Source organism: Sturnira hondurensis, unplaced genomic scaffold (genome assembly GCF_014824575.4).
Source record: "Sturnira hondurensis isolate 20B ecotype Veracruz unplaced genomic scaffold, ASM1482457v3 Scaffold0009087, whole genome shotgun sequence".
In the NCBI taxonomy this organism is placed as follows: domain Eukaryota; kingdom Metazoa; phylum Chordata; class Mammalia; order Chiroptera; family Phyllostomidae; genus Sturnira; species Sturnira hondurensis.
This window is the reverse complement of record NW_028081718.1, coordinates 24,305-50,874: the sequence shown is the minus strand read 5'-3', so window position 1 is coordinate 50,874 and position 26,570 is coordinate 24,305. Positions and strand designations below refer to the sequence as shown.

The following is a 26,570-nucleotide window of genomic DNA, read 5'->3' as shown; positions in this document are numbered from 1 at the left end:
CCTCTAAGACTTAGTTCAGGGGATGCCTCCTCCAAGAACTTCTTGAACCCAGGCTGGTCAGGTGTTCCCTCTGGACTCCCACAGCCTACTGGGCTTCCTTCACCATTGCCCCATCCATGTTTTGGACACTCCCCACATTAGCCTCATCTTCTGGTTTGCGAGCTCTTGAGATGAGGGGCTCCTGCCATGCCTGGCTCAACAAGGTATCAGGGCTCATTTGAATGAATGAGTGACAGAGGAAGGGAGAGCATGAATGAATGGAGGGGGCCATCCAGAGCAAGGTCCCGAAGAGCCTTTCATGCCAAGCAAAGCAACTGGGACTTGATGGTCTGTAGCTTGGAGACCTCTCAGCAGGGCCATATTGCTCCTGGGGACATGAGGAAGGGCAGGAGCATTGTTTGTTGTCACGGGGATAGAGACATGCCTGGTGTTTTAAGGGCGCTGCAGGTGCCAGGTTTACATTCAGATTATCACCCTGCCTACAGCTCTTCACCCACCTGGCAGGTGTCCATGTAAGTGACACACCTGTGTATGATCAGTGCTTGGAACCTAGAACCAAATTTGATTTTACCTATAAACAGAAAATCTTTTGCTCAGATTTTATTTTGTTCTGATGGTTTTTTTTGGAATTTGTTCAGCATTTACTAAGAATTGTTCAGCATTTGGAAGCTCCTGCTGCTTGTGGTGGGGCTGTCAGTGTGTGAAGATGCCCATGGGTGGGTGCTAGCACCTGGTGGCTCCTGTGGGCCTTGTTGGTTCCCTGGCCTGAGCAGTTCATCTTTATGCACTGGGTTCACTGGAAGTGACTTTCTCCAGAGTATTCCAGGGGATCGATCACCGTAATGATTTCTGAAACAATGGCAGTCAGTGTGTCTTATTGTGAATTTCATTTCAGGGCTTTGAGGAGCCTGTCAGCATGGGGTGGCCTGCAGGTTGGGAGAAGTAGGGAGCCGTTGATGGCACCGCAAGCTACTGAAGAGCATTCTTGCTCCCTGGAGACTGAGAGGGACCCCATGGAGAGCGCTGGTGAGCTCAGGATAATCCGTCAGGTTGGGAGGCTGGGAGACATGGAGGATACTTTGGGACAGTCTGGCTGAGAAGGGGATGAGGGAAAGGGGCTGTGGGGAAAGATGAGGTCAGGGGAACATGTTTCCTGTTTGTAACATGGGGAGCCCAGAGTGTGTTGGTGGTCCTGGTGGGGCAGGAGTGGCCATGGGTGTGGGTGCAGGTGGGTAGGAGCTACTGGGGGGGACAGGAAGTGGATTCTCTCTCTGAAGACCTCAAGAGGTGGGGCCTTGGGTGGTAACCATGGTACCCAATGACAATGATAGCAATGAAAATTAACACCCTGTGGGGCACTCATTCTGTGTCAGACTCTGGTTAAGGTTTTTTCCTGAATTACCTCATTTAATTCTCTCAACATATGCTGAGGTTGAGAGGACATATGATTAGGTCTACTTTGAGGAAGAGGAAACCATGGCCCAGAGAGGGCAGGCATACCCCAGAAGGTTATACAGCAGGAAGGGAAGGCCTGGGTGAGGATGAGCGAGGCCTTGCGTTCTCGAGCCTGGTTCGGGTCAGAGGTGGTGGGGTGGGTCCTTTGGGCAAGATGAGGATGGGGCAGGGACAAGATTGGTCCTGTTTAGGGTTTCCCCTTTGGGGTCAGCCTGGTTTCCAGGCCCTTTGGGCCTCTCAGGCAGAGCTGACCCTCAAGGCCACTTCCTTTCTCGGAGGTCAGAGTCTGAAGGGCTGGCTGTGTCTGCCTACCTCTCCTGGCTCTGAAGACTTGGTTCCTCTTCCTGTCCCTCCCTACTTCCTCCCCTTGGCTGAGTGGCCCTTGGCCTCTCTCAGCCCCGGCCATCAGACACCTGGCCCCCCAGATCCACTCCTGGCTCCATGTACTCACAAGACACATGGGCCTTGGTAGAGGCCAAGGTAGAGGGAGAGAGGGTTTTGCTCAAGTGGGCACAGTGGGTGGGAGGATACCCAAGACTTTTTGGCATAGGGCCAGTTGGATGTGAGGTCTGGCTTGACAGTTGACTCCAAGAGGCCACTGACTTCTCCAAGCCCCAGTTTCCTCATATGTAAAAAAGAATTCCATAATAAACTTCCGGCATGGGTTCACTGAGAGGAGCCAATGAACACAGAGAACAGAGGCACTGGGCACCTCAGGAAGAGCAGCCTGGGGCCCCCTGAGCACGGAATGGATGTGTCTGTCTTTGGCAACAGATACTTATGGAAAGACTGACTGAATGAGTGAGGTACCATAGGGATGAGACAGCCCCCTGCTCTGTGTCATGGGTTTCCCTCTCTCTGATGCCCTCAAGTCTCCATGGGTCAAACTGAAACTATTTGTTCCTAAGTCCCTTCTCTGGGATGTGGGCGTGCAACGAAGAGGTTGTGGTCACGGTTGACCATAAGCCAAGCATGACTCAACCTGCTGGGGCTCTTGTGAAAGACAGTCAGGGCTGGAGGTGGCTGGAGTGGGAAGAAGGGAGCATCTTATTTCAGCTCTTTAGAGAGGTGCCCTTGACTGAGGAGTGGTGTGTGGGGGTGGGGCTGTTTGTGACCAGGAGAGGGCTCCTGCAGGGCTGGGCAAGGGAGCCCCTCAGGGGTTATGGTCCCCGAGCCCCTGCTGTGTGTGCATGGAGGTAGGCAGGACCAGGGCTAGGGGGAACTCAGAGTGTCCCAAGCAGGCAAAGTGAGTTGCCCAAGGGAGACTGTGGGTCCCCACCAGTTGGTAGTAAGGAGAGATGGGGTGATCAGTAAGGGCTTCCTGGGGAAGGCAGGTCTTACAACATGAATGTCCCAGGTGGAGTCAGTGGTGGCCACAGGAGCCATGGGCCAGGAAGGCCTTGGGTGAATGTGGGACACCAGGATCCCAGCTTCAGCAGAACAGAGAGTCCAGGTCCAGATGGGGCCAGGATGGGTGGCCCCAGGCTTTTGGGGTCTGCATACCCTCCTGAGTGGCCTCTCATTGGTAAGAGGAGGTTGTAGGTCAAGGTGGTTGTTAAAAGTGTGACCTTGGGGGGGTTACTGAGTTGAAATCCTATGCACTTTTGGGTTATATGACAGCTGGCCTAATCTCCCTGCGTCAGATTCAACAAGGTGAAGCCTGTGAAGAGGAAATGCTAGCTTCCCCACTGTTGCCAGCCACAGTGGCAGCTGGGCTGGTCCTCAGACACAGGGCGTGGAGCCAGGAGGAAGGGCTGGATCAGAGACGTTTTGCAACTTGCCCCAACTGCTCTGGCCTCCCTTGGGTGGTGATGAGCAGAGCCCCAGACTAAGAGAGCAACAAAACAGCCACTTCCTTCCTTGCTAGGGTCCTGCAAACTGTGGTTGCCAGCCAAGGAGGAGGTGTGAAGCTGGTGTGGCTGCTGAAGACAGCCCCCAGCCCCTGGCCTTGCCATGACCCTAAGTGTGCCCTATGCCTTGGTCCTGCCCTGCCTCAGTTCAGTGGAGTTCTGGGGCTACACCCTGCATTTGTACACTGTGCAGACAACATTCTCGTTTCCAAAGGCTCCCAGGGTCTCCCCCTCCCTTCTGTCCTAGCCAGAGGCCATTCTCCAATGGGTGGGTACCCTTGTCCTTCTGGAGTACTTCCTCCAATTCCCTCTCAGCCCCCAGCCTTCCCCTGGCCCTGGATCTAGCAGCCACACCACTGGCCTCTCGGCTTCATATCCGTACTTTAAAAACCACCACCACCACCCTCATGTCACTACCATCACCACCCAAGGACAAAAAATTGCATCCTTTGTTCCCATCCTCCACCACCAAAGTCAAACAGACTGCTAATAACCTCAATGACTGCACCATCAGCCAACATCAAACAGAAACAGCGACTGATTCTGCCACCAGTGTCCCCCCATCACACTCCACCAACACTACTCGTTTTCACCAGCACCAGCAACCCAGCACCAGCAACCCAGCACAACCAACTACCGTCAACAGCTGCCGTCAGGACCACAACACTACCCTCAGCAGCCACACACAGCCAGCTTCCACGAAGCAGCAATCAACATTCCCTGGTCAAAAACCCGCCGTGCCTCGCCATGGCTCCTGGGATTGCCACCCCAACAAAAACCGAGTGCTCAGTTTTTGAGCAAACAGACACTACCAAGGTCACCCGACTCTGAACAACAGTGACCACCAACTGCCGTTATTCCAGGGATCTGGCCTCCAGCTGAAAGCACTGACCAGCACCCACCAGTGTTCCCCACTAGCTGGCGCCGACACAGCCATCTGCACTGCCCGCATGCCCACCCACCAGACCACTGGCCTGCAGTGACCAGCAGCAGCCTCATCGCCACCACTGGCACCGGGAACCCAAGGGCTGTCTCTCGACAGCAACTCTTCTCCCACAAGGAGAATGTGGCTCCCGCCCACAGCCGTGGCAGACTCCAGCCCTGAGTAAGCGTCGCCCTCGGTGGTGGTGATGGTGCATGTTCTGTCTCTGTGAAGTATGTTGTGAACATTGTTCCCAAAGTTCCCGAACCTTTCAACACTCTCCTGGCACCATCACCCCTCCACACAGATGTCAGAGGTACTGGCCTCCTGGGTGGCTTCCACTCTTCTTTTTGTCCGTGTCCTCTGGGGTGAGTTTCTCCCTCCCAGACCCCAGCAGCCAGGCTGACTAAGCATTTTTCACACCGCTTCCTTGGGAGGGGTTGCTTTTCTCTCAAGCAGAAAATCATTTCCTGTGTTCTTTTGATCAAAGCCTGCCCACTTAAGCTCCTGGGTCTTCCTGGCTTGGCTTCTTCTCAGAACTTCTTCCCCAAGCCCAGAACTCTAGCTGATGGCTTCGTTATGATTCATGCACATGACCCTTGGCTAATGATGCCCGGTTTGTCATTAGCTTTCTGAAACAAGGTGTTCTAAGACAAACACTATCCTGCCTCTTGGTCTGCCTTCCTGCCTCCACTTGGGGCAGCTGTTTGCTGCAACAGCAAGAAGCCCCCAGTTGTCACCATGAACTCTGTGACTATTCCGGCCACACACTTTCAGTGGCAGAATGACAAAAAATGAAACCCGAAGTGGTTGCAGATACATGGAGCTGTGGGGGCGACTTTTGTCACCAGCCCAGAAGCTCTTTTAGTGTGTTATGATGCTATTAGGTTTAAGTCCATGACCATGACAGGCCCCCACTCTGTCACCACAGGCATTGTTACACCCCAGCCTCACCAGGCAGTGACACCTTGGGCCACAGTGTCTCCCCGCCGTCCTGGCAGGAGAGGGTGCCTGTGGTGGTGTGAGCCCTGTGACTTGCCATCTTCTTCTGTGATTGCCACAGCCAGATCTCCTGTCACCCGCACGGGCACACTGTCACTACACTGTCAACCCCCCCACTTGACACAGCTTCCTTCCCTGGGTGTGGACTCGGAGTGGCTGAACCCACAGACCCTCTGAAGTTCCAACTGAGAGGTCCCCCAAACATCTTCCACATCTTGATGGACTTCCAGATACGACATATGTGGGAACTGAGGTCCAGAGAGGGGAAGTGACTGGCCCAAGACTGCATGGGGAGATAAGGGACCTGGCTGAGCTAGAAACCAGGTTTCCTATGCCCTAAGGAAAGGGTTATATCCCTGTCCTTGCAGACACTGTGCAATCCCTCAGGGCCACCTTCTGTCCTTCAGTTACTGCTCCATTTTGAAAAAATCCTCACTCAATGATATGTTCATTGATTTTAGAGAGGAAGGGAGAGAAACATCAATGTGAGAGAGAAACATCAATCAGTTGGCTCCCGTGTGCACCTGCAACCCAGGCATCCATGTGCCCCAACCAAGGACCCTATTGACAAACTTTTGGTGTACGGGCAATGCTCCAACCAGCTGAGCCACCAAGCCAGGGCTATGCTCCGTTCTTGGTCCCCATCATTATTCTGGCATCCTGTCCACCAGTAGATGGGTTTGGTCCTAGTGAGGGACATTGGGGGCACCTGCATGGAGGGACCCCAAAAGGGACTGCTGTGCCCCTCCCCATGTCTCTACTTTCTGATGGTGGACTTCTGGACACCTGCACTTGGCTGGTACCCCCTACCCCTGCACTTCAGGGCCCATGCCCTTGAGGGACTTACCATGGTGGGGGTGGTATCTGGATTTCTGGGGGTGCCTGAATGGGTCGTGGGAGGGGTGCAGGCTCAGAGGGCTCCGGGGGGTGGTTCAGGCATGGCCCTGCTGCTTCTCCTTCACCAGACTCCCAGCCCTAGTTCCTCTTACAACAGACCCCTCTCACTTCCTTTGGCGGGAGGGGCCGTGGCTACCGGGGAGGGAAGCTGGGCCCAGGGGGCGGGGAGAGAGCTCCTGCAGCTGGCAGAGCTGAGGGAGCTGGCTATCGGGGCTCCGAGCCTGAAGGGAGAGGTCAAGGATTGATGGCAGTTGATGCCAGACCCCAGAAGTCCCCTTCTCCAACTCCCTGGGGACAGGGCTGCAGCAAGGAATATGCAGGTCAGTTGGCTGCAGGACTGACCACTCTGTTCAGGGTGACCCCAGGAAGCATTTGGGCTGCCCAGGTCTCTACAAAATAACTTCAGACATGTGTCTTCTCTGAGCATCCCTGAACAAGCACCTACTTCCAGAGCAGCCTCAGTTGGTCCTTCCTTCAGAACAGTCTTTGCAAGTGGGTGTGTGTGAGTGAGGGGAAAGTAACAGGAGTGGAGGGACCAGGTGCTAGGTACCCCTGCCAGGTCCCACACTTTGCAGGTCAGCTCTGGATTTAATGACCCCCAGCTCTGCTACTTCCAGGGCTGCTCCATTTTCTCATCATAAAATGGGGGCACGAGCACCACTCCCCCCAGCATCTGATCTGACACACGCTGGATTGATCAAGTGTGGACTCATGGCCTGACCTTCGGGAGATCAGCAGACCACGACGTACTGGTCTCCTCTGGGTATTTGAAGAAATGGCAGTTCTGAGAGGATGTTACTTCACTGTGCCACAGAGCAAGGAGGTAGTGGAGGCAGCAGCCTAGACCCTGGTAAAGCCTGGCAGGGAGGCAGGAGGGCCGGGTTACCCTTGTGGTCCAGGGCTTCACAGCATCCTATCTTGGGGGTGCCAGGGCCCATTGCCCCTTCATGGCCACAGATGAGAAGGCACTCCCTTCCCTTGGGACTCTTGCTGGGAACATGGGCCACGGGATTGGTTTGGCCCCTGCAAACCTCAGCAAATGCCTCCAGGCACTCAGAGGAAATAGCAGGCAGTAGGAGGACCTCCTCCTTTGGGGGCACAAGGGAAGGCTTCTGGGAGAAGGCAACCTTGTGCTGAGACTGCAGGGTAAGCTGGAGTTGACCAGGTGAAGAGGGAAGGGAAGGTGGTTGAGGAAACAGCTCAAGCAAAGGCAGGCGCTTGTGGAGGGACCAGGAATGTGATGGCTAGGATGGCAGGTGCCAGACCCTGAGGCTTCAAGAGCCTCTGCAGAAAGCTGTATATCTGTCCTAAGGTCACTGAGCTCTAGTCTGAGTTGGTAAAAGACCCCTTCCGGCTGTGGGGGCTGCTTCCCTTCTGGGGCAGGGACACACACACTCCACGTGTGGAAATCTACACAAGACAGAGCTTTATTGATGTAGCACTTCCTGGCAAGGGGTGTGTGGGCCCCAGGGCAGGGCCTGCAGTGCCAGGACGGGGCTGCCTGGATGTTGGGTCCCCTGGGACAGGCAAAGGTCCGAGTGGTCTTCCCACCTCTAACCCACCCTTGTAACTGGTGTGGTCAGGGGAAGGGTATCAGGGAGGTGGTGCTAATCCCCTTTCCCCCATGGTGGACTCAGACCCCCTCCAACCCAGAGTCTTTGAAGGGATAGGGTAGTGCTGGGGGTCAGGGCACTGGCTGACTCCCTTCCCCACCCCCACTCTTCACAGTATGTATTCCGATCAAAGATGGAGGAGTTTGGGGGACTCCCTAGGGGTGGGTGGAAAGGGCGCTGAGTCAAACAGTTCTTCCCTCCTCCAACTCACCCTGGAGGGGGTCTCACTGTGAAGCAGGAAAAGGGCTGAGGAGGGGTCCTGGGGATGGTCAGCCCCTTTCTATTTTCCAGCCTGGGGCCCTGCAGAGGTTTCCAATAAATAACTTTCGGCTCCACCTCAACCCTTCATTTCCAGCTCCTGCCCTCGCATTCCTTCAGGCTGGCCAGCTGCCACCCGTCCCGGACCCCCTCCCAAGCCGGCGCTCGGTTGTGCCTCAGGGGTTCGTGCGCCCCCTAGCGGCCATGGCAGGTTTTGCAGCACATCTGGCGGAAGTAGGCTCGGCTGCAGAACTGAAATTTGAGCACTAGGGGGCAGTAGGCGACTTTGTTCACATCTTTGCACTCTGCAGAGGGTGGGAGCAGGGTGGGAATCAGGTCTTGGGGCCCCTGGGCTTCACGTGAATTATTTTATTCCACCCCTCTAATGCAGCACACTCTCAAGTGACTATATTTTTTACCCCCTGACAGAGGAGAAAATGAAGGCAAGAGGTGGAAGATAAACCCAGGCAGTTTGGTTCCTGTGCCCCTGTAAGTAATCATTGCTATGAAAACGTTTACTTGAGTAGAAAAAAAAGGGTATATTTAAAGCCGTGGTCCTCTAGGGGATGTGTCTTTGCCCCACCCCAGGGGATATTTGGCGATGTCTGTCCCCACTAGTGGAGGGGCATCCGTGAGGGTACAGGTCAGGATGCTGCTAGATATCCTGCAATGCACAGGACAGTCCCACGCCAAAGAATCATGTGGCCCAAGACATCAACTATACTGTAGGTTAAAAGCTCTGATTTAAAGAAAGAATAGTAGGAAAATAATGCTATTGGTGGAGGTGAATAAGTGGAAGGTCATGGAGGTGGCTGGGGGAGTGACCCAAGTTTGGGCCCCCAAAAGGATCAGGTGCCTAAAATGCTTGGCACACAGTGGCACTTAATAAATGTCTGCAGGGAGGGGACAGTGATACTGGCCTGCAGGAGACAAAAAGGATTCGGTGGTTGGGAAGGATTCTGACCCATGGTCAGGAACCCCATGCTCTCCTGTGGCTTCCTTTGGACAGGACTCTCCTGGTGCCCCTTAGCCTCATGCCCCACATACCTTCAGGACTGTCCCCGGGGGGTGTGCTGTCGCACTTGGCCTCACACTGCTGCGTGGTAGGTGGCCTCAGGGCCTCGGTGCACTCCCGCGATGGTTGGCCGGTGTGGCTGGAGCAGCGCACTGAGCGCTGTTGCTGCCCAAGGCCGCACTGCACGGAGCACTGTGGGGCATCTTGGATGAGCCACTGCACAGACACTCCTGTCCTGGGTTCCACCCCCCAGGGGCACCCACCTACCTCGCCCCACTCTCCTGCCACCCAGCGGGGAGCGGGGCAGCGCCGCAAGTTGCAGCGCATGGTGGTTGGCGGCTTGGCTGCAGGCAAGCAGTGTGCGGGGGGCAGTGTTGCACGGTGGTCTGCGCTCTTGCAAAGGACTACGCGGTGGCGGAGGCCCGGCCCGCAGCTGGGGGTGCACTGCAGTCGAAGGGGCGTTTCATGCTCAGTGGACCATCCCCCCTCCTGTCCCCACACGCACAGGGAGTGGGGAGGATGCTGCTGGTCCAGTGGATGGCAAGGAGGGGCTGGCTAACCTTGGACCAGTCCTGGATGGTCCATTAGGGCTAGAGAATGGGGCTGGTGACTACGGCGGTGGGATGGTACCTCAGCAGGTACCCAGCACCCAGGCCCTGCCCTGCGCTGCACAGCGAGTGGGTTGGGCAAAGGTGGGAAGGGGTGGCTGACCTCCGACCAGTCAAGGGTGGTCCACTCCGGTGGGCAGGCGGGGCCATGGCAGGCCTCCAGGATGGGTGGGCGTGGCTGTGGGCACGCGTTATCATCCAGCGTCTTCTCCTCCGCAGCCGACATGCGGCGCAGACACACAACAGAGCGGCTGCGCACTCCCGCATCACAGCTGCGGCTGCAGCGTGACCAGTTTCCCACAACCCAGCTGTGGGGGACAGGGGGGGTCTGAGAGTACAGAGCAGGGCACACTGACCTTGGGGGACTAGCATATCCTCCTCCTGCCCAGCAACCAGCATTGCTATGGAGATGGGCAGGGAGTTGGAAGCCTGTGCTTGGAACATCACCTCCCTGTGTCCACACTGGGGTGGGAAGACACATCACCCCAAGAAGACTTGGCTAAGTTGCACTTGGCTGGGAGTACTGACTCTGATTCCAGGAGAGCCCAGACCTGACCTTGGGGAACACTGTTATCCCAGTCCTGGGACCACTCGCTCCTCTGATCTCAGCAGCAAGGCCATTGCAGTACTTGTCTCCGTGACCCTGCACACTGGTGGGTACTCACTCAGGCGGACAGGGCTCCGTGTTGCAGGCGCGCTGTCTCTTAGGGAGCTTGCTGTGGGCACTGCAATGGTGGGGGGCCACGGCTGAGCTGTCCAGCTGATTGCGGCATTCCACGGCCTGCACCTGGCTGCCTGGGGGTGGGTGAGAGGCCTGCTCAGCCCTGCCCCATCCAGAAGGTCAGGTAACTAGTGCTCCACCCAGCCCCACCTTGGCCTCACCTCCAGCACACTGGGCAGAGCACTTGGTCCAAGGTGCGTAGTGCCAGGAGTAGGGGGGCAGTGCATCGCGGATAATAGGTGCGTTGAATCGGTAGCGGAGGGCAGGCAGCTCTGTGTGGGTCAGCACCTGGGATGGGGAGGGAGTGCATCAAAGCAAAGTCAGGCTTGGAGTCCCCACAAAGATGATGTCCTCTGCACTTTGCTTCCACCATTACCATGACGATGAGAGATGCATTAATGGGTCCCAGGGCTTCTAGGCTCTGTGTTTGATTTGGCCCTGGTCGCAGCTGAAAGGTGGTCCCAGCCAGGGTCAGGCGGTGTGGCTGAGGGGTCCCGGGGATCCCCTCCAGCAGCAGGGACTCCTGGTCTCCCTTTAGGGCTGAGAGACAGCACAGGGGTCAGAATCTCAGCCAAGCTGACCCCCAGCCCTCTGCCTCTGCCCTCCAGCTCACCTAGGTGACTGAGGGAGAGGTTCAGGTCCTGGATGAAAATGTGGATGGAGCCCTTGGGGATCCAGACGACTTCCTCATACCCTGGACAGTGAAGCTAGGTGTCACCCACTCCACCTGTCCCCCACACCTGCCCGCTTCCTGTGGTCCCAGATGATAGCAGCTAACCATTACTGTGCTAAATGCTTATAGGGACCTCATACTGTGTCCCCAGCTCCAGCCCCAGGAAGTAGATGTATCATTCACCCATTTTACAGAGGACAAAACTGAAGCGCAGAGAAGCAAAGCCCAGGTTTGACAGCTAGGAAGTAGCCAGGCTAGGATTGCAAACAAACTTTCCTGTCTCTCTAACCACTCAAATGGTCCAGTCTGCTCCACCCCTGCCCAGACTCTCTTCCCATCAAGCAGGTCTGGGCCTGGGCAGAGAGAAGGGGGCTCTGTGGAGGTCCTGCCCCACACACGGGGACATGGTGGCTTTAGCAGTCAGAGTGGGGTTCTCAGTGGGCTTCACAGTTTACAGCCTAGATGAACATGGGCCCCCAGGAATCCTCTGTCCCTGCCCACCTGTGTCCCAAGTTCTGGTTAGTCTGCCTGGACTCCCACTGTCTCTTGAACCACACTTGGGCAGGAGGTCCCCTGGACGGGGGTGGGGACAGATTTTGTTTCCCACCCTCCTGGACATGTTAATTACCAAGATTTAGGCTCCAGAGCCCAAGGCCAGTCCTTGACTCTGATCTGGGGCATCGCTGGGTCCCCCAAGACTTTTTTGGATCTCAACACTCCACTGGGTCCCTGGGCCTGAGAATTTGCTAATCTTGACTACTGTGGTGGGGGCCAGCTTTGCCCTCAGCCCAGTGGGGAGTGTGGCAGTGCAGTGGGGTGTCTCACCAGCCCCTGGTGAGGCCGGGCTGAAGACCCCCTCGATGGTTTCGCAGGCACTGCCGTCACCCCCACACACTCGGCACTTGTCCTCCCGCAGGTCGGAGCCCAGGACCCGGTCACAGCCCACGTGCTGGGGAGGGCAGTGGCGGGGGGTTGTAAGTGAGTGCCCATTTCCCCAGTCCCTCACCCCCTTCCCTCTCTCTGGGTGTCCCCTCCACCTTGCACTCGCCGCTGACACAAATGTCCACTGTGTCTGGGCGACAGGGTGTCCCATCCACCACAGCTGCCGCCCTCTCCGTGTAGAAGTTGAAACCTTCTGCCAGGCAGGTGAGTGAGCAGGCCTTCACGCCCCCTGAGGGGCATGGGCCCATTAGACCAAAGGCTGGGAGGCCCTTGGGGCTTCTTCTTGCTCCCTGGGGCAAGGGAGGCCAATTGGGACAGACTCCAGATCCAAGAACACTGGGCAAGCTAGGCAGAAGGAAGGGGGTTCCCAGTGTCCCGTCTGGTACTCTGGCTCCTTGCATGAGGGGAGGGCTCAGGGATGACCCATGGTGCTCTATCCACCTGCTCCCATGGCCTCCTGAGCCCCCTGCTCACCTCCTCGGTAGGTTTTCCATGTGTAGAATTTTCCACGGAAGGGGATGCTGTCAAATTCAGAGCACTGCATTTCCCTGAAGTCCTGGGAGCCAGGGGGACAGTCCTGGGGGCATGAGACAGAAGAGGGAGGGAGGCCAGGTGTCCAGGGATGGAGGTAGGGCAGAGGGCCAGGGCAAAGAGCTACTGCTCGGAGCAGAGATGGGCTGGAGGACTGAGGCAGTGGGGAGGCTGTGAAGGACTGAGTGGTGGCTTGGGCTAAATTCAGCCAGTGGGGCTGGAGGGACAGGTGCATCTGAGATTGGGTGCCATTAGATGTCAGGTACAAGCTGAGGTGATGCCTGGTTTTCTGGGGTCAGACCCTGAGGTCTTTCTTGAGAGAATGGACCTAGAAAGGAGCAAGGCAAACTGGGGAAGGTGCCCAGCTCTTTGTGAGTGTGAGGGGCATGTAGACTCCTTAGAGATAGTAGCTCTCCCCTCACTCAAAAGCTCTCCCCCATTAGCGCCCTCTTGTGCACATAAGATGTGTTTACACCCAGGACAAGCCAAAGAGAACCCTAGTGTTAAAAAGGGGGCAGCAGAGAAGCTGAGAAAAGAAGACAAGAAATTTCAGCCTAGGAGGGGCTGGGAGCACGGGACACTGGGATGCAGGCCAGGAGGGAGTTTTGGATAGGAGGCCGGTGGTCCCTGGTCAGAAGACGCATAAGCAGAGTCTGCAAATGTGGCTACTGGGTTTGGTGACAGGCAGCCCAGAGACAGCTTGGGGGCAGGCAGGGCTCTTTGGGGAAATTGGGTTATGAAGGGAGAGGGTGGTGGTGGCCAAACAAGTATTCTAGGTGGGAGAGTCATCTCCTGCAAGAGTTGAAAGGAGCCAGATCCCTGGGGAGGTTCGAGGGGGGAGCTGGGGGGGAGGCCCAAGCAGAGGGGCAGGGGAGGGAGAAGGCCTGCAGTGGCTCCTTGTGCCTCTTTTATTCCCAGGGACCCAGCTTGGGGGGACTCACATCCGTGTTGCAAGAGCGATGCCGTCGTCTCTCGCCCAGGCAGTACTTGCCCCCGATGGTGGGCCTAGAAAGGGTGGGGGGGACGTGAGAGAAATGGGGCATGGGGAGTAGGGGAGCCCCTTCCATCTGCTCACCAGCTATCCTGAGGACTGACCTGGGGCTGTCGCAGTGACGGCTGGAGGAGGACACGCCACCGCCACAAGTCCGGCTGCAGTCGCCCCATGGGGTCCATGGGCCCCAGGCCCCATCCACGCCCTCAGGCCGTGACCCGAAGGGGACACATACCCGCTTGTAGCACCACTGTAGGTGGGATGAGAGAGGTGAGCCCAGCTTGCCTGGCTCTCAGGGGCTTGGTGCTCATTCCTGCATGCCCCTCCCACCCAGCCAGGGGTTTCTCAGCACCCCCTGGAATGGGGCTGAAATGGGAGGACAGGAGTAAGATCTGAGGACTAGGATACAGTCTGGTAGGTGGTGTAGGCCTGTAGCCAGGGAGCCTGACAATGTTCAGGGTGAGCGTGGTTTGAGGTGTGGGGGATGTGGACTCAGGCCAGAGGTGGGTGGGGCCTGCAGTGGCACTGGAGCCAAGGGGCGGGGCCTTGGCTGGAGCATCTCTCACCCCCTTGTCGATGGTGTGTGTCTGGCACAGCGTGCCCTCCGCGGCCGGGATGCTGTTGGTGATGCACCGGTTGCTCTTGCTCAGACACCACAGCTCACTGCAGACCTCCTGCAGGCCAAGATGTCGGCTCAAGCTCCCCCCTCCCCCCCCTGGAATGGGTAGGGGGTACCCAGGAGGTGTGTTGGGCAGTGGGCCCCTAACGCTCCTCAAAAAATATTCCACATTTGAGCAGGGCATGGCCTGGGACCTCCTCTCTGCCTGCACATGTGATGCATTTATTGAACACCTGTGCGTCCTACCCCCCCACCACTGGCATTATCCCAATTTTACTTCAAGAAAACCAGGGCTCAGACAGGTGAGGTCATTTACTGAAGACTGTGTAGCTACTAAGGGGCCTCCTGATTACTAACCCAGACCTTTGACTGAAGGGTCTATGATGCAACCCCTTTTCAGTGCAGCCCCTGACACCTCCTGAATTTCCAGAAGGAAACGTAGGATTTGCTGAGGAATGAAGAGGAAGGATTCTGGAGTCCTTTTTGGGATGGGCAAAGCGGCCTGCCCAAGAGCAGTGGTTTTGAAAACTCAGGCCTGGAAGATGGCTCAGGTCAAGGGGCCCATCTCCACCTTTTCCCCAGTGGGTGGTTCTCCTTGTTCCCCTCACCTAAACTGGGGAAGTTCCCAAAGGGTTTCATCTGTGGAGGGTGGGAGAAGACTGGCCAGGCTGTGTCTGTGCTGGACGTCCTTCTGCTTCCACCAGAGAAAAAGCAAACCCTTTCTTGCTTTTTCTGATTCCTGCTTGGGCTGGGCCAGGACCTAGTGGCAAGTCCTTCCTTCCTTCCATCCCAGGAAGTCCCTCTGGGCCTTTAGGTCCAGGTTAACATCCCCAGACAAGACCCCCTGGGTCCAGGTGTGGCCAAATCTTAGACTCTCTAGCTTACACCCTGTCCCACCTCTGAGGGTCTTCCCCCAGTGAAGAGGAAATCCTTCAGCCTCCTTTTATAAGCACATGTAATCTCCTCTTTGAACATAATCCTTCTAAACTTTGAAGATTCGGGACTGGACCACAGGATGGCCATAGGACGGGACCTTTCCTGGGTCAGCTTCTGCGAGACACCCGCACACACTCGAAAAATTTGGAAGGTTGTTGCAAGACCTCCACCCACTGATGTCCTCCAGAGTCCCTGCCTTCTGCCCCTGCGGAGGATCCTTTCAGCTAAAAATTCAGCCTGATCTTCTGGCTTCACCTGGTTTGTGTCCTCCTGGCCATTTACAAAAGTTATCACATGTTCCAACCCCACTTCTGACACCTCTGAATGCCTGTCCCAGTCCTGTTTCCCCTCCTCCCCGCTAGGGCACACTGGAACATGTGGATGCTTCACCCCCGCCACTCACTTGGAACACACTTGCCTTCTCTGGGCTAGTTTCCTCATCAGCAAGATGGGCCTTGCCTCCATAAAAGGCTGAAAGGCATGTGACAGAGTAGATATGAAGGGCTTGCACAAATGCCCTGTTACTGAGTAACAGTGACCTCAGCTATCTCGGGACCAGACACTAGGTGAGCACAGCTCCTAACACATATGCACCAATTTACATGCGGCCAACAACTCCCCTTTGCCAGGAGGGCCAGGAACACGCTCCTTGGAAAAATGAGTCCATCTGACCTTCAGCTAGCACCGGGCTGTGCTTGATATTCTGACACTTCCTCCCTTCCCCCACCCCTTTATAAAATTTGGAGTCATAGAGAGACCTGGATTCAAATCCCAGTTCTGCCATGTTCTCCAACTGTGATTCTGGGAAAGGCACCCTCCCTATGCCTCAGTCTCTTCATCTGTAGTGTGGGGATAACAGAATCGTCAAGAGCTTAAATGAAATGATACACATCACATACTTAGCATATAGTGAATGCTCAGAAATGTCAACCATTGTCATTAATGTTAGGACACCTGGGGCACAGCAGATGCTCAGGGTAGTTTCAGAATTCTTTCAGAATTCATTAGAGGGTGCTGTTGTTGCCAGTCAGTAAGGGTGTGGGGGCGAGAGGAACGTCAATTACATATAAACTGATCCAGGGTTTACCTCCTTGTGTTGCACTGAAGTGAGGTGAGGGCATTTTAATAGCTGCCTACTGCCTGATTTGCGGCGACATGGCCTTAGCTTGGACATGGCCTCGCAAACTCTGAGCTTCTGAGTCTGGAGGGTGTAAAGTACTGGGATATGGGGAGATAGGCAGTAGAAGGGCAGACCCCAGCTGAATTGGTGGCCCTGGTGACTGAAGCTGGAAGCCTGGGGGGAGCTGGAAGCAGGACCCCAGCTCACTTCCCTCTGCACAGATGGGGCTTTGGGAGCTGAGTGTAAAATCTCAGGGAAGAACTGGAGTGGTCAGGAGGCTCGGAGCTTGTCCAGCCTAGGACTGGGGCCAGGAGTTCTGTGTACCAGTTGGTAGGGGATGTGGGAAGTACAGACAGGGTGTCCCTGGAAGGCTATGTCCAGTTCTTTGCCAAGTGGGGAAAATGGTTCTTCCTCAGGGAAACGATTTCCACCAAGTGTGCATATTAGGTTAAAAATGGCCCCATTAGGGCTCTTGGGACTTCAGTCCCACTGTAGCCTGCTATGCTGCTCAGAAGGTGGCTCCCAGGCTCTCCCCAGCCCAGCCCCCAAATCGGGACAGGAGATAGGAGGTCCAGTTCTTGCCCCAAAGCTTGTCTGACTGTGACGTCTGTCCAACCCCAGGTCCCTCTGTGCCCCGAGTCCCACAGGGCTCACTCCCCTTCCTGGCTGTCCCAACCCCACTGCCCGAGGTAGGGGTACCTGTGTAGAGTTGCCCCCCTGCGGCCCCTCCCCTCCCAGGAAGGAAAGCAGGAAGGCTCTCTCTACCCCGTATTTACACTGACGCGATTTGACTCCATGTTGGAAGCGGCATTGCTCATCTGCGTCGTAGGCCTGGCCAGGTGCCACGGTTGGGTACACGAAGTCCTGTCTGGGGGGCCGGTTGTTCAAGCAGAGCCCCAGGCCTGAGCTGTGGCAAGAGGAAAGCAGCTGTCATGCTGGGGGGCTGCAGGCCAAGAACTCAGGGGGTTCGGCTGGGTAGGGCCCCAGGGAACGGCCCTGCAGGCAACACGACCCTTCTCAGCAGCAGCCCTGACTTCCAGAGGACCCCGCCCTGTGGCCTGAGTGGGAGCCTCTGGACGGGACAGGCGGCTCCACCCTCACTCCAGAAAGCTGGTGATGTAGTCGCGGCTGCAGGACGACCACACAAATGGGTTGGTCTTCATGGTGATGTGGGCGGCCATGAGCTTTGCCGGGTCCTGGCCCCGGGCCCCGCAGCTGTTCCCCACGCCGTCGTGGTTCATGCCGAACCTGGGGAAAGGAGTGTTGGCTCCGCCTGGGGCTAAGCCAACACCTGCTCCCCACCCCCCCACTGTCCTCCCCTTCCCGTGGCCCCTGGCCTCACGTGTGTCCAATCTCATGGGCAATGGTGAACGCTGTGGCCAGGCCAATGTCCTCATTGATGCTGCAACTTCTCTCTCGCTCACACATCCCTCCCACAGGGGCCAGGCCTGGGAAGTGGGCACGTGGGGTGGGGCTGGGGGCTCAAGGCTTGCTGGCCAGTCCATCCACCCTGCCAGGTCCCCACCCCCACCAGGGCCAGGGCCACCCAGCCCACTGCCTTCAGAGATGTGTGTAATCTAGGGGGCATGGGTACCTAGTGTGCCACAAGGTTTGTTCTTGTAGATGCAGATGTCATAGCTGTGGAAGGAGAGGGGACAATGAGGAGGCTGGGTGGCCTCCCTAGGCCCTGATGAGGCCACCGTGCCTGTTGCAGGGGGTTAAGTTCTGCCTGGGAGGCACTGCCTGCCTCTCACACAAAGTCTTAGGCTCTGCCTCCAGCGGGCCTTGGGGACATGAGGGAGTACGAGTAACTGACTGACAGACGGACTGAGTGAAGGATTGCATCAGCACTCAAGTGGCCCAATACCCGCCTCCCCATAATCTCAGGCTCCCAGCTGCCCCTCCCATCTCTGGCTTGCCAGGGGGGCAGCAGCTGAATAGTCCCAGGCTCTCCATCTAGCAGGTGATCCCCTGCTTGAACCTGGATGGTCCCCGGGACCACTGGCTCCCCTGGCCCAAGTCTCGGAGCCCTCCCCACCCCTCACCGCGTGATGAGCACCGCTGTGTCATGGTTGGCCACACCGTTCTCCGGAATGGCGTTGCCATGGCCGCTGCGGTTCACGATGGATTTCTGCCACTTACAGAAGCTGTCCAGTGACTTTCCGGCATGGTGGGTGATCTCCAAAGTGGGCTGAGGACGGACAGAGTGAGGTGCATAGGTGCAGCCACCCTGGAGGGGGTGGGAGGCACTGGGGTGCTGGGGAAGGGGTGGGGCTCCCACACCTGGTCCTCTGTGAGCAGGATGAGCCGAGTTACCAGGATGTTAACGATGTTTCCCAGACTCGAGTCTTGGAAAAGTTTGGCAACCTGACCTCCAAGAAACAAGAGAAACGGAGTCTTAAGAGGGGCCCAGAGTAGCAAGCAGAAAAACAATGACAATAGCTCACTTTAATCAAGCGTCTACTGTATGCCCAGCCTCAGGCTAAACCTGTGCATTTATCTTCCACATGAATAGGTGCTGTGATTATTCCCATTTTGCAGATGAACAAACTGATTGCACAGAGGTTAGGAAACACAGCTGGTAGGTGTCATAAATGGGATTCAAGTCTGGTAAGCCTGCCTCCTTGCCAGTATATTTCTTTCTGACTCACCCTTGCTCTGCTAGTCCGTTTTTTTTTTTGTCCTTCATCCCTCCCCTGGGCAATTCCTGGGCTGCCTCCCACGTATCTGCCCAGAGATGGCCTGAAAGATGTGAGCATCACCACAGAAAGGTGGACGTGTGGGGAAGGAAGCTCTAGAGACAGTGGTCGGAGGGACAGAGGAAGTGGCCCAGGGTGAGTGGGCATAAATGATGCAGTGACATTGGAGTTCTGGACACCACTGCCCCACGAGGAAACCCACGGAGACCCTGGCAGGTTTTAGGAAACTTTGAAAACCCAAGGGAGGGAGGGAGGGAGGGAGGGAGGGAGGGCGAGCTGAAGCAGAAAGGAGTGGAATCAGATATAATGGCAGGTCTACAAATTGGACCATCTGTCTGCTAAACTTTTTCTTCCCTTTTGCTTCAGTGAGCCAGGAACACCGCTCATCAAGCCCTTATTGTGTCCTCTACCTCGTTCCCTGCCACCAACCCTTACGCACTGCTGTAGATACTATTATAACCCCATTTTACTGAGGTGGAAACTGAGGCTCTGAGAGCTCCAGTCTTGAGGTCTAATATGGGCATTGAGTATATCTCAGTGTGGGCCAGCGAGGTCAGCTGTGTGAATGCAGATACAGATGTGAGCCCATGTGTGTGCTGGTAACCTCAACAAGTACCTGCAAGCTGTGCGCTAATTTTTATATAGCAAACAGTTATCCCTACTGTGTCCCAAGCACTGTCCTAAGTGCTTTATCAGCTCACTGCATCCACCTTAGTCTTATGAAGTGGGTGCTATCACTACCCTCATTGTACATATGAGTTAACCAAGGCAGGGATGAAGTCATTTGTCCAAGGGCATGTAGTTAAAAAGTGGCAGAGCTGGGATTTCGGCCCAGGCTGGCTGGCTCCAGGGACCTGCTCCTAAGCACTGTGCTACGCAGGCCTCCTTTCTTGCCCTGCCCTTCTATTCTGTTTCTCTAGCCTCAGGCCAGAAACTGGGGGTGTGAGGGTGACACCCCTTTTCCTGACATCTGCAGGCTCCAGGCTCCTGGGGTTTCATCCCCAGGGAGGGGGAGGCACTTACAATGTTCATGATGGCCAGCACGTACTGCTCCACATCTCGGCGCCCGTGGTACGCCACCATCATCTTGTCAGCCACCACCAGGGTTTCCACGTAGCGCTCTCGGCTGACTGAACGCTTTAGGCCCAGCTGGCTGNTCTATTCTGTTTCTCTAGCCTCAGGCCAGAAACTGGGGGTGTGAGGGTGACACCCCTTTTCCTGACATCTGCAGGCTCCAGGCTCCTGGGGTTTCATCCCCAGGGAGGGGGAGGCACTTACAATGTTCATGATGGCCAGCACGTACTGCTCCACATCTCGGCGCCCGTGGTACGCCACCATCATCTTGTCAGCCACCACCAGGGTTTCCACATAGCGCTCTCGGCTGACTGAACGCTTTAGGCCCAGCTGGCCGCGCTCCGTTTCGTTGCTTAGCGGCCAGGCAGGTGGCGGCTTCAGGGTGCGCAGCCACCATGGCCGCCCCTTCCATGGTTTCTCGTCTGGGTGGAGAATTTCTGGTCAGTATGTTGATGGCTCCTTTGGTCCAATTCCCTGTCTGCTGGTTCGCCTGCCTGACAGGCTGTCAAATATCTTGTTCTTTTGCTTGTTCTTTTGGGTATTCTGGTTGAACCACATCAGGTTCTAAAAATGCTCCCTTTCCTGGATGTCTGGTTCTACAATGATGTGGCTGCCCTACTGCCAAATTGGTTGGTTGAACAGATGCCCAGCCCCCCACGACAGCCAGTGTGACCGTACACCTTCCTGGCAATCCTATTACCTGTGTGCCTGTGCGCAGCAGCTGGACTTGCTGCTGGAACGATGTGACTGTAGAACCTGCTGCTTTTGATGGTCTTACTGCCCAGCTGTCCCCTACCCTGACTGTCCACTGGCCACCTACCTGTGACACTGTCCACTTTTCTGTTTGTACAACTGACTGTGGTTGTGTGTCTGCCAGGGCTTCCGACCACACAACTCACTGCACGTCCCAGAGCACTGCATTTCCACTGGACAGCCATAGTTTTCTAGTATGATGATCTGGGCAAGTGTTTTGTTACTGTTTAGCTTCCTTATTGTCCCATCTCCTAGATGTCTGGTAGTACAGCTGTTCTCCTGCAAGTCTGGTTGTGAACCTGACCTTCTGAATGGTGGCTGAGCCCTCCTTTGGCTTGGTGTTTTAATTGTGCACCTTCTCAAGTATCTGCTACAACCACCCTGCTGCTCAACTGTCTGGTCAGACAGGAATCCTGGAGATGGGTAAGTTTTACACCTGAGCACCTCTCCAGCTGTCTCACTATGCAGGGCCATTAGACTGTGGCAATGATAGATGGGCCGTCCCCCACCCCACTGCCTTGCTGTCTGACTGATGCCACCCCTCCCCTCAGGTAGCTTGCCTACTTCTCCCTCAAGGTAAAGATGTGTGGCCTCTTTGCCTATCCCGAGACAGATGTACCTCTCACTCCACAGGCTGTGTCCAGATGGGGATGACGCAGGGAGGAACGCTTGTATACCACATGGGGGCCACTCTCCTCTGGGCCCCGGCCCCTCTTGGGTCCACTTTGCAGGGGCTCAATCAAGTACTCTTCCTCATCTGCCACAATCAGGCCGTGCTGGGGGTGGGGAAGTGGGACAGAGGCCTTGGATCAGGTTCCGGACCCCAGGACCCCTGGGCCCTATCTCTTAATTTTGTTCCTTCTGTCTTCCTGGGTTTAGGTTGCTATTCCTTTCCTCATCCTTTGAAGGTGATGTTCAGCTCATCACATTTCAGCCTGACCTAAGGCTATATATTTTCCTTTAAGTACTGCTTTAGCTGCATCCTAAATTAGCTAATTCTTTTGATTAGCTCAAAATACTTTAAATATTTCCACTATGATTCCTCTCTGACTTAGATTTAGAAGTGTTTTTCTTAACTCCCAAACTCTTGGGCATTTCCTCCCTGCCTCCCAGAATCCTCTGCTCACCAGGCCCCCACAGGTGCTGATGGCCACATGAGAGCTGTCAGCCTGGCCCTGCAGGTGGCCGGCGTAGAGGCAGTGGGGCCGGGCAGCCCTCTGCCAAGCCAGACCCTCCCGTGTCCAGTACTCCACAGAGACGTGCCCTGCCAGAAGCCGGGAGCTGCGGGTCAGGTTCAGCAGGAAGTGGGTGCTGGGTGCGGCCACCTTGTAGAAGAGGCGGGACTCTGCTGCAGGCCCTGTGCCGCGACGCTGCCTCCGGGGGGCAGGGGGCGAGAAGGCCAGCAGTGCTCCATTGTCATCCACTCGAGTGGGGAAGGCGATCTCATAGTTCTCCAGACTGGACAGGAACTCATCTGTGGGCGAGGGTCAGAGGCCTAGGGTGGGCCCTGGGAAGGGCCCCCATGTCCTGGCTGCTTGGCTGCAGGGCCCGTGATGCTGGCCTCAATGACTCCTGAATCTAGGTAATCAGCTGCAAGAGCCTGGACTTCCTGACCTCAGGGCCTCCCCCACCCCCTAAACTTTGGCTCCAGTCTCACTGATCCCACCTTAGCTCCTTGCTCCTTCCCCACTGCCACCCCTGGACCACCCCTACCTTGAGACCGGAAGGCATGTGTCACCTCGAATGTGAGGCCCAGCCCTAGGGCAAGGGCCCAGCGGAGGATCTGGCAGGCGGGAGCCATAGAGGCCACGTGTCCACATGTCTCTCCTGAGCCCCGGGTGCCGGCAGCCCCCACAGCGCCGCCTTTCCTGTTCACAGCCTGGGCAGCATCACTGGGCTCCTGGGAGGGAGGAGCCAGGTCAGGGCAGGGCTGGATCCTGATGTCAAGCACGGACACTGCCAAGGCCCCTCACCAGGCTGATAGGGGGACCTGCAGTTTATCACTCCCAGCCTGGAGGAGGTGCAAGGTATTTTCCCTAGTTGGAAGATTCCAAACGCATTTCATTATACAGTACCTCCTCAGTCCCCATCCTTCCTACACTCTAGGACATGTAGGGCCTTGGTTCCATGAGCACCTACTATATGCCCGCTACAGGCCTGATCAGTTTCATACCACTTCACTTCATTTTTGCAAGAACACTGAGAGGATCCACTCACTGGGTAAAGGCTGAATGACAGAGACATAATCCCTGTCTTCCCTTTCTGGGGGCTTAGTCTCCAGGGCGTGAAAGATTAGAGAAGTAAATAAAGAGACAAAGAAGAACAGTTCAGATGTGACACTTTCTCTAGAAGAAATAATGGGGAAGCTCAGAAGCAGAGGTGTGCAGGATGAGAAGAAATCAGTGATGGAGAGGAAGAGACAGGCAGAGAACAGCAGGCTCAAAGGCCCAGAGGCAGGAGGGAGCTGTCCGTGGATCCAGGACCACAAAGGCTCACATGCAGGGGCCTGCACTGGGAGGCTGGTGCGGGACGCACTTGAAGGCAGGTCTGTGTGAAGTTTTACCCCAGATGAAACCTGAGGCCCGTGCTTACACCTCCCTCCCCACCCCACCATTTCGGGGTGAGGGGCTCTGCCTCTGGATGCTCTTCCACCGGTAGCACTGTTCACCCTGCCAGCCGGGCTGGAGTCCCCTGCAGCATGGCACTGGTCCCTGTGGCCCCTCTCCCACCCTACCCTTCCAGCTTGGCCCTCAGTCTTGCTGCTTCTCCCTTAGGATTCTTTCTGGGAGCTCCAGGCTTCCTCTGGTATCTGCCTCTGGCCAGCCTGACACAGACATCACTTTGGGCCACCACTCTATGCCAAGTCCTCCTGCCCCTCCTGTCTCCACCTTCCTTCCCCTTAATCACACACTGTCTTGTTTTCTTTGCAGCCCAGCCAAGTCTGGAAGCCAATCCCCAAACAGGGTAGTTCAGCTCCAGAGGGATGGAGCCAGGTTTTCTCTAAGATACTGACTTAGAAACCAACATTTCCGCTTCTGCTTGGATACCCCTAGTGACGGGGACCTCACTCTCTGGCACCCTGTGACCCAGCTGCTCCTTACAACTAGGCTGATGTTTACCCTTCAGTGTTTTTACTTACCGTATGGGGCCTTTCGTTACTGCCACGATGAGGGATCCCTGTGGGTCAGCCTCGGTTTCTTCTTCAGAGCCTGGACAGGGAGAGGGTGGTGAGGAGGAGCTAAGCTAGGTCTAGAGTTCAGGGGTCACTGAGAAAATGCTGCCCTTCTCTCTGGCCCCGGTGAACCTCCTCTTGGATTTCATCCTTCCTCTTTCCAAGCACACCACCCCCAATGCTCCCTCTTCCCCTCTTCTGTTGAGGTCATGACCAGCTCTGGGATCAAAGCCCTTCCTGGGTGGGCTCCCCTGGACTCCCTCCTGCCTTAAAGGCCCTTCCCCATGCCAAGGTGGCAGTATTTTCATTGCAAGGGAGGCAGGACCCCCCCCCCCCACTCCTGTCCCTCTCCTCCTTTCCCCAGTGGTGCCACATCTTCCTCCCTAAGTGGCTCTGTGGTTCTTGTCTTGGCTGCTCTGTCTTTTTGCATCTCTCTCTGCCTGCCCCCTCCAAATCCTCATCACTATTCTGAGGCTGAGCCCCTCCTGCCAACAACCTCACACCCCCTCTGTGCTTCTGGTTCAGGTTCAGGTTCAGGTGGGGTGTGGGGGACAGTATGGGCATCAGTAGGTAGAGGCAGAGGGAGTAAAAAGCGAGGTCTGTGGGGTAAGGCAGGGGAGATCACCTGGGGCAGGGGCCCAGTCCCCCAGTGGCTGGGAAGTGTGACCTGCCTGGCACTGGAGGGGCCACTAGAGGGTCATGGGTCTGCAGGGGGATATGAAGCTGTGCAGGGATGGGGATTCCAGGGCCTGAGCCTGGCTGGGGACAACAGATGTCAACAGGGGATCTACTATGGTGTGTGTGGCTGCAGCAGCATGACTGTATGGGTGTGACTGTGTGTGTGGTGTGTGCCCATGTGACCCTGTGAGGCTGTGTGTATACACAGGCCAAACCCCCAGCCCCTCCTCTCAGAAGGCTGGAGGGAGGCAGCCAGCTGGTGGGGGGGGGGGGGGTGGTGCTGCTAGCAGCTGGAGGAGGAAATGCCGGCGGAAAAGGCCCGGAAACAGAGGCTCCCTCCCCTCCCCGGGATCCTGCAGGGATCATGGCTCCACACCCAGACCTCCTGGGCCAGCTAGGAGGACTGGGCTGCTGGGCCTCCCTGTGAGGCCAAGACCTGGGCTGCCTGAGGCTGCCAGCTGCCTCCAGACACTGCACATCTGACTGGGTGACCTTGCAAGGCCAATAGACAAAGGCTGGCTGCCCACCCATCCACCCCACCCTCCCCGAAGCCCAGTGGGTCCCCGTAACCAGCCACTAATTAAAGGCCTGGAGCCGGAAGGGCTGGAGACACCCTGAGACAGAAGGCTTGGGCCTGGAGGACCAACTCTGGGGAAGTGGGCGGCGCCACGCTTACACCCGGACACACAAATGCACACTGGCAGCAATACACACACTTGTGGGTGACCACACCTGCACAGCTGGGGGCCAACAATCTGATACTACAGACCCACACAGGATTCCCCCCCAACATTCAGTACATACTTACACACCAGAGCCACAACTATACACTCCCCAGCCCTATGTGCACACGCATACAACCCAGAGACAAACAGACACACAAACACACCTGACTTACACACATGGACACGCACACATTCATTCACACACATCAGACCAGGGGCAGTCACCAAGTCCCACAAACCTTGACACACACCGCTGATGCACTTACATACAGGCATTTACACATTGTTACACTCAGACACACTGGGAGACAAACACAGATGTTTGGAGACACACTCACCTAGGCATTGACACACACAGCAGACATGATGCCTACAGGCTGGCTTACACTCACAGTTAGACACACAACGCCCCACATAATCACACACACATTTCCGTGCAGACTCACGTATGCAGGGGCTCACTCATTTACATATACGTGGATGTCCACACGCACACTGCGCACACACACCCCACGACGAGGAGCTCACTTGAACTAAGTGTCGTGCACACTTAGGAACATGGCACACAGACACAGCCTCCACAACAGCAGGATGGCCACGACCGCCCCACCCGACGCCGGCACACCGTCCCCCGAAACCATGCACCCCGCCCGTTCCTCAAGCCCCGCGCGCCTTTACCCCGGGCCGCCTGCCTGCCCACCGGGGCCTCCGTCGAGACTTCGCCGCCGTCTCGCCGGCCGGGCGTAGGGAGGAGGAGGGAGAGCGCGCGGCGGCGTGGCCGGGGGAGGGGGCGCGGGGACGGCACTTCCTGAGCCGCCGGCCAGGGTTATAAAAAAACCCCCAAAGCGCGCGTCGCCAGAGCCCCGCCCAGGGCCGCGGGTTGGGCACGAGCCAGGGACCCGGGAGCTCCGGCGCCCCGCCTGGCCTGGCGCCTTGGAGGTGGGGAGACTAGGGGGCGAGGGTGGAGGGAGGGAGGAGGTGGGTCGGGAGGGGTGAAGTGGGCGGGGGAGGGAGGAGTGGAGAAAGACTGGTGGGGGAATAGGGAGGGAGGGAGAACTGGGTGAGGGTAACGGGACCCAGAGGAAAGGGGGAACCGAGTGATTGGGGGAGGGGGAAGATTGACTAGGAAGGGCAGAGGAGGTGGGGGCTTGGAGGAGGGAGCAAGTCGGGTCGGGGTCCCGAGAAGGAATGGGGTGCGGAAGAAACGGGAGGAGGTGGAGGTGTGGGGGAGGGGAGAGCCCGTGCCTGGCCAGCATCAACGGCATCGACAACAGCTGTTATTTATTGAGAGCTAGTCCTCCCTCAAACAGGCACTT

At 56.6% G+C, this 26,570-nt stretch overlaps 2 protein-coding genes across 6 annotated transcripts in view; both read right to left on the bottom strand.

Moving 5' to 3' along the window:
• Nucleotides 1-9,133, bottom strand: part of MYO1F (myosin IF) — a 39,313-nt gene extending 30,180 nt beyond the window's left edge. Inside the window, exon 1 of one of the 2 annotated variants that reach the window (XM_037056562.1) lies at nt 9,045-9,133. Coding sequence is in view for 1 of the 2 variants with exons in the window: in XM_037056561.1 (XP_036912456.1) it covers nt 6,077-6,079 (3 nt within the window). In the remaining variant the exon portion in view is untranslated. Of the gene's footprint in view, nt 1-6,076; nt 6,219-9,044 lie in introns of those variants that run through there. The other variant, XM_037056561.1, reaches the window with a different exon arrangement.
• On the bottom strand, nt 7,530-26,160 carry ADAMTS10 (ADAM metallopeptidase with thrombospondin type 1 motif 10). 4 transcript variants are annotated; one of them, XM_037056558.1, is made up of 27 exons: nt 25,933-26,160; nt 23,819-23,888; nt 22,418-22,579; nt 21,807-22,153; nt 21,299-21,455; nt 20,264-20,348; nt 19,876-20,008; nt 18,437-18,520; nt 18,199-18,344; nt 17,748-17,791; nt 17,496-17,601; nt 17,255-17,401; nt 16,919-17,060; nt 14,045-14,152; nt 13,583-13,728; nt 13,429-13,492; nt 12,431-12,533; nt 12,052-12,185; nt 11,840-11,963; nt 10,955-11,035; nt 10,718-10,881; nt 10,503-10,629; nt 10,286-10,415; nt 9,724-9,928; nt 9,280-9,456; nt 9,045-9,204; nt 7,530-8,302 (listed from the first exon to the last, which is right to left on the bottom strand). In XM_037056558.1, the coding sequence occupies exons 3-27, from the start codon at nt 22,497-22,499 to the stop codon at nt 8,193-8,195; spliced, it is 3,306 nt and encodes a 1,101-aa protein (XP_036912453.1). In that variant the 5' UTR covers nt 22,500-22,579; nt 23,819-23,888; nt 25,933-26,160; the 3' UTR covers nt 7,530-8,192. The 4 variants fall into 4 exon arrangements, with proteins under 4 accessions (XP_036912453.1, XP_036912452.1, XP_036912454.1 ...); XM_037056557.1 differs by having other exon boundaries at nt 22,393-22,579; nt 25,933-26,159; XM_037056559.1 differs by having other exon boundaries at nt 22,005-22,153; nt 22,393-22,579; nt 25,933-26,159.
• Nucleotides 26,161-26,570: the final 410 nt, after the last annotated feature.

Excerpts from the sequence above, each read along its gene's own strand:
- ADAMTS10 (XM_037056560.1), bottom strand. The coding sequence starts at position 22,480 with ATGGCTCCCGCCTGCCAGATCCTCCGCTGGGCCCTTGCCCTAGGGCTG. Across the intron at positions 18,345-18,436 it reads TCCTGCTCACAGAGGACCAG|CCCACTTTGGAGATCACCCA; the intron begins GTGTGGGAGCCC and ends GTCCGTCCTCAG. Across the intron at positions 10,882-10,954 it reads CCTCTCCCTCAGTCACCTAG|CCCTAAAGGGAGACCAGGAG; the intron begins GTGAGCTGGAGG and ends GCTGTCTCTCAG.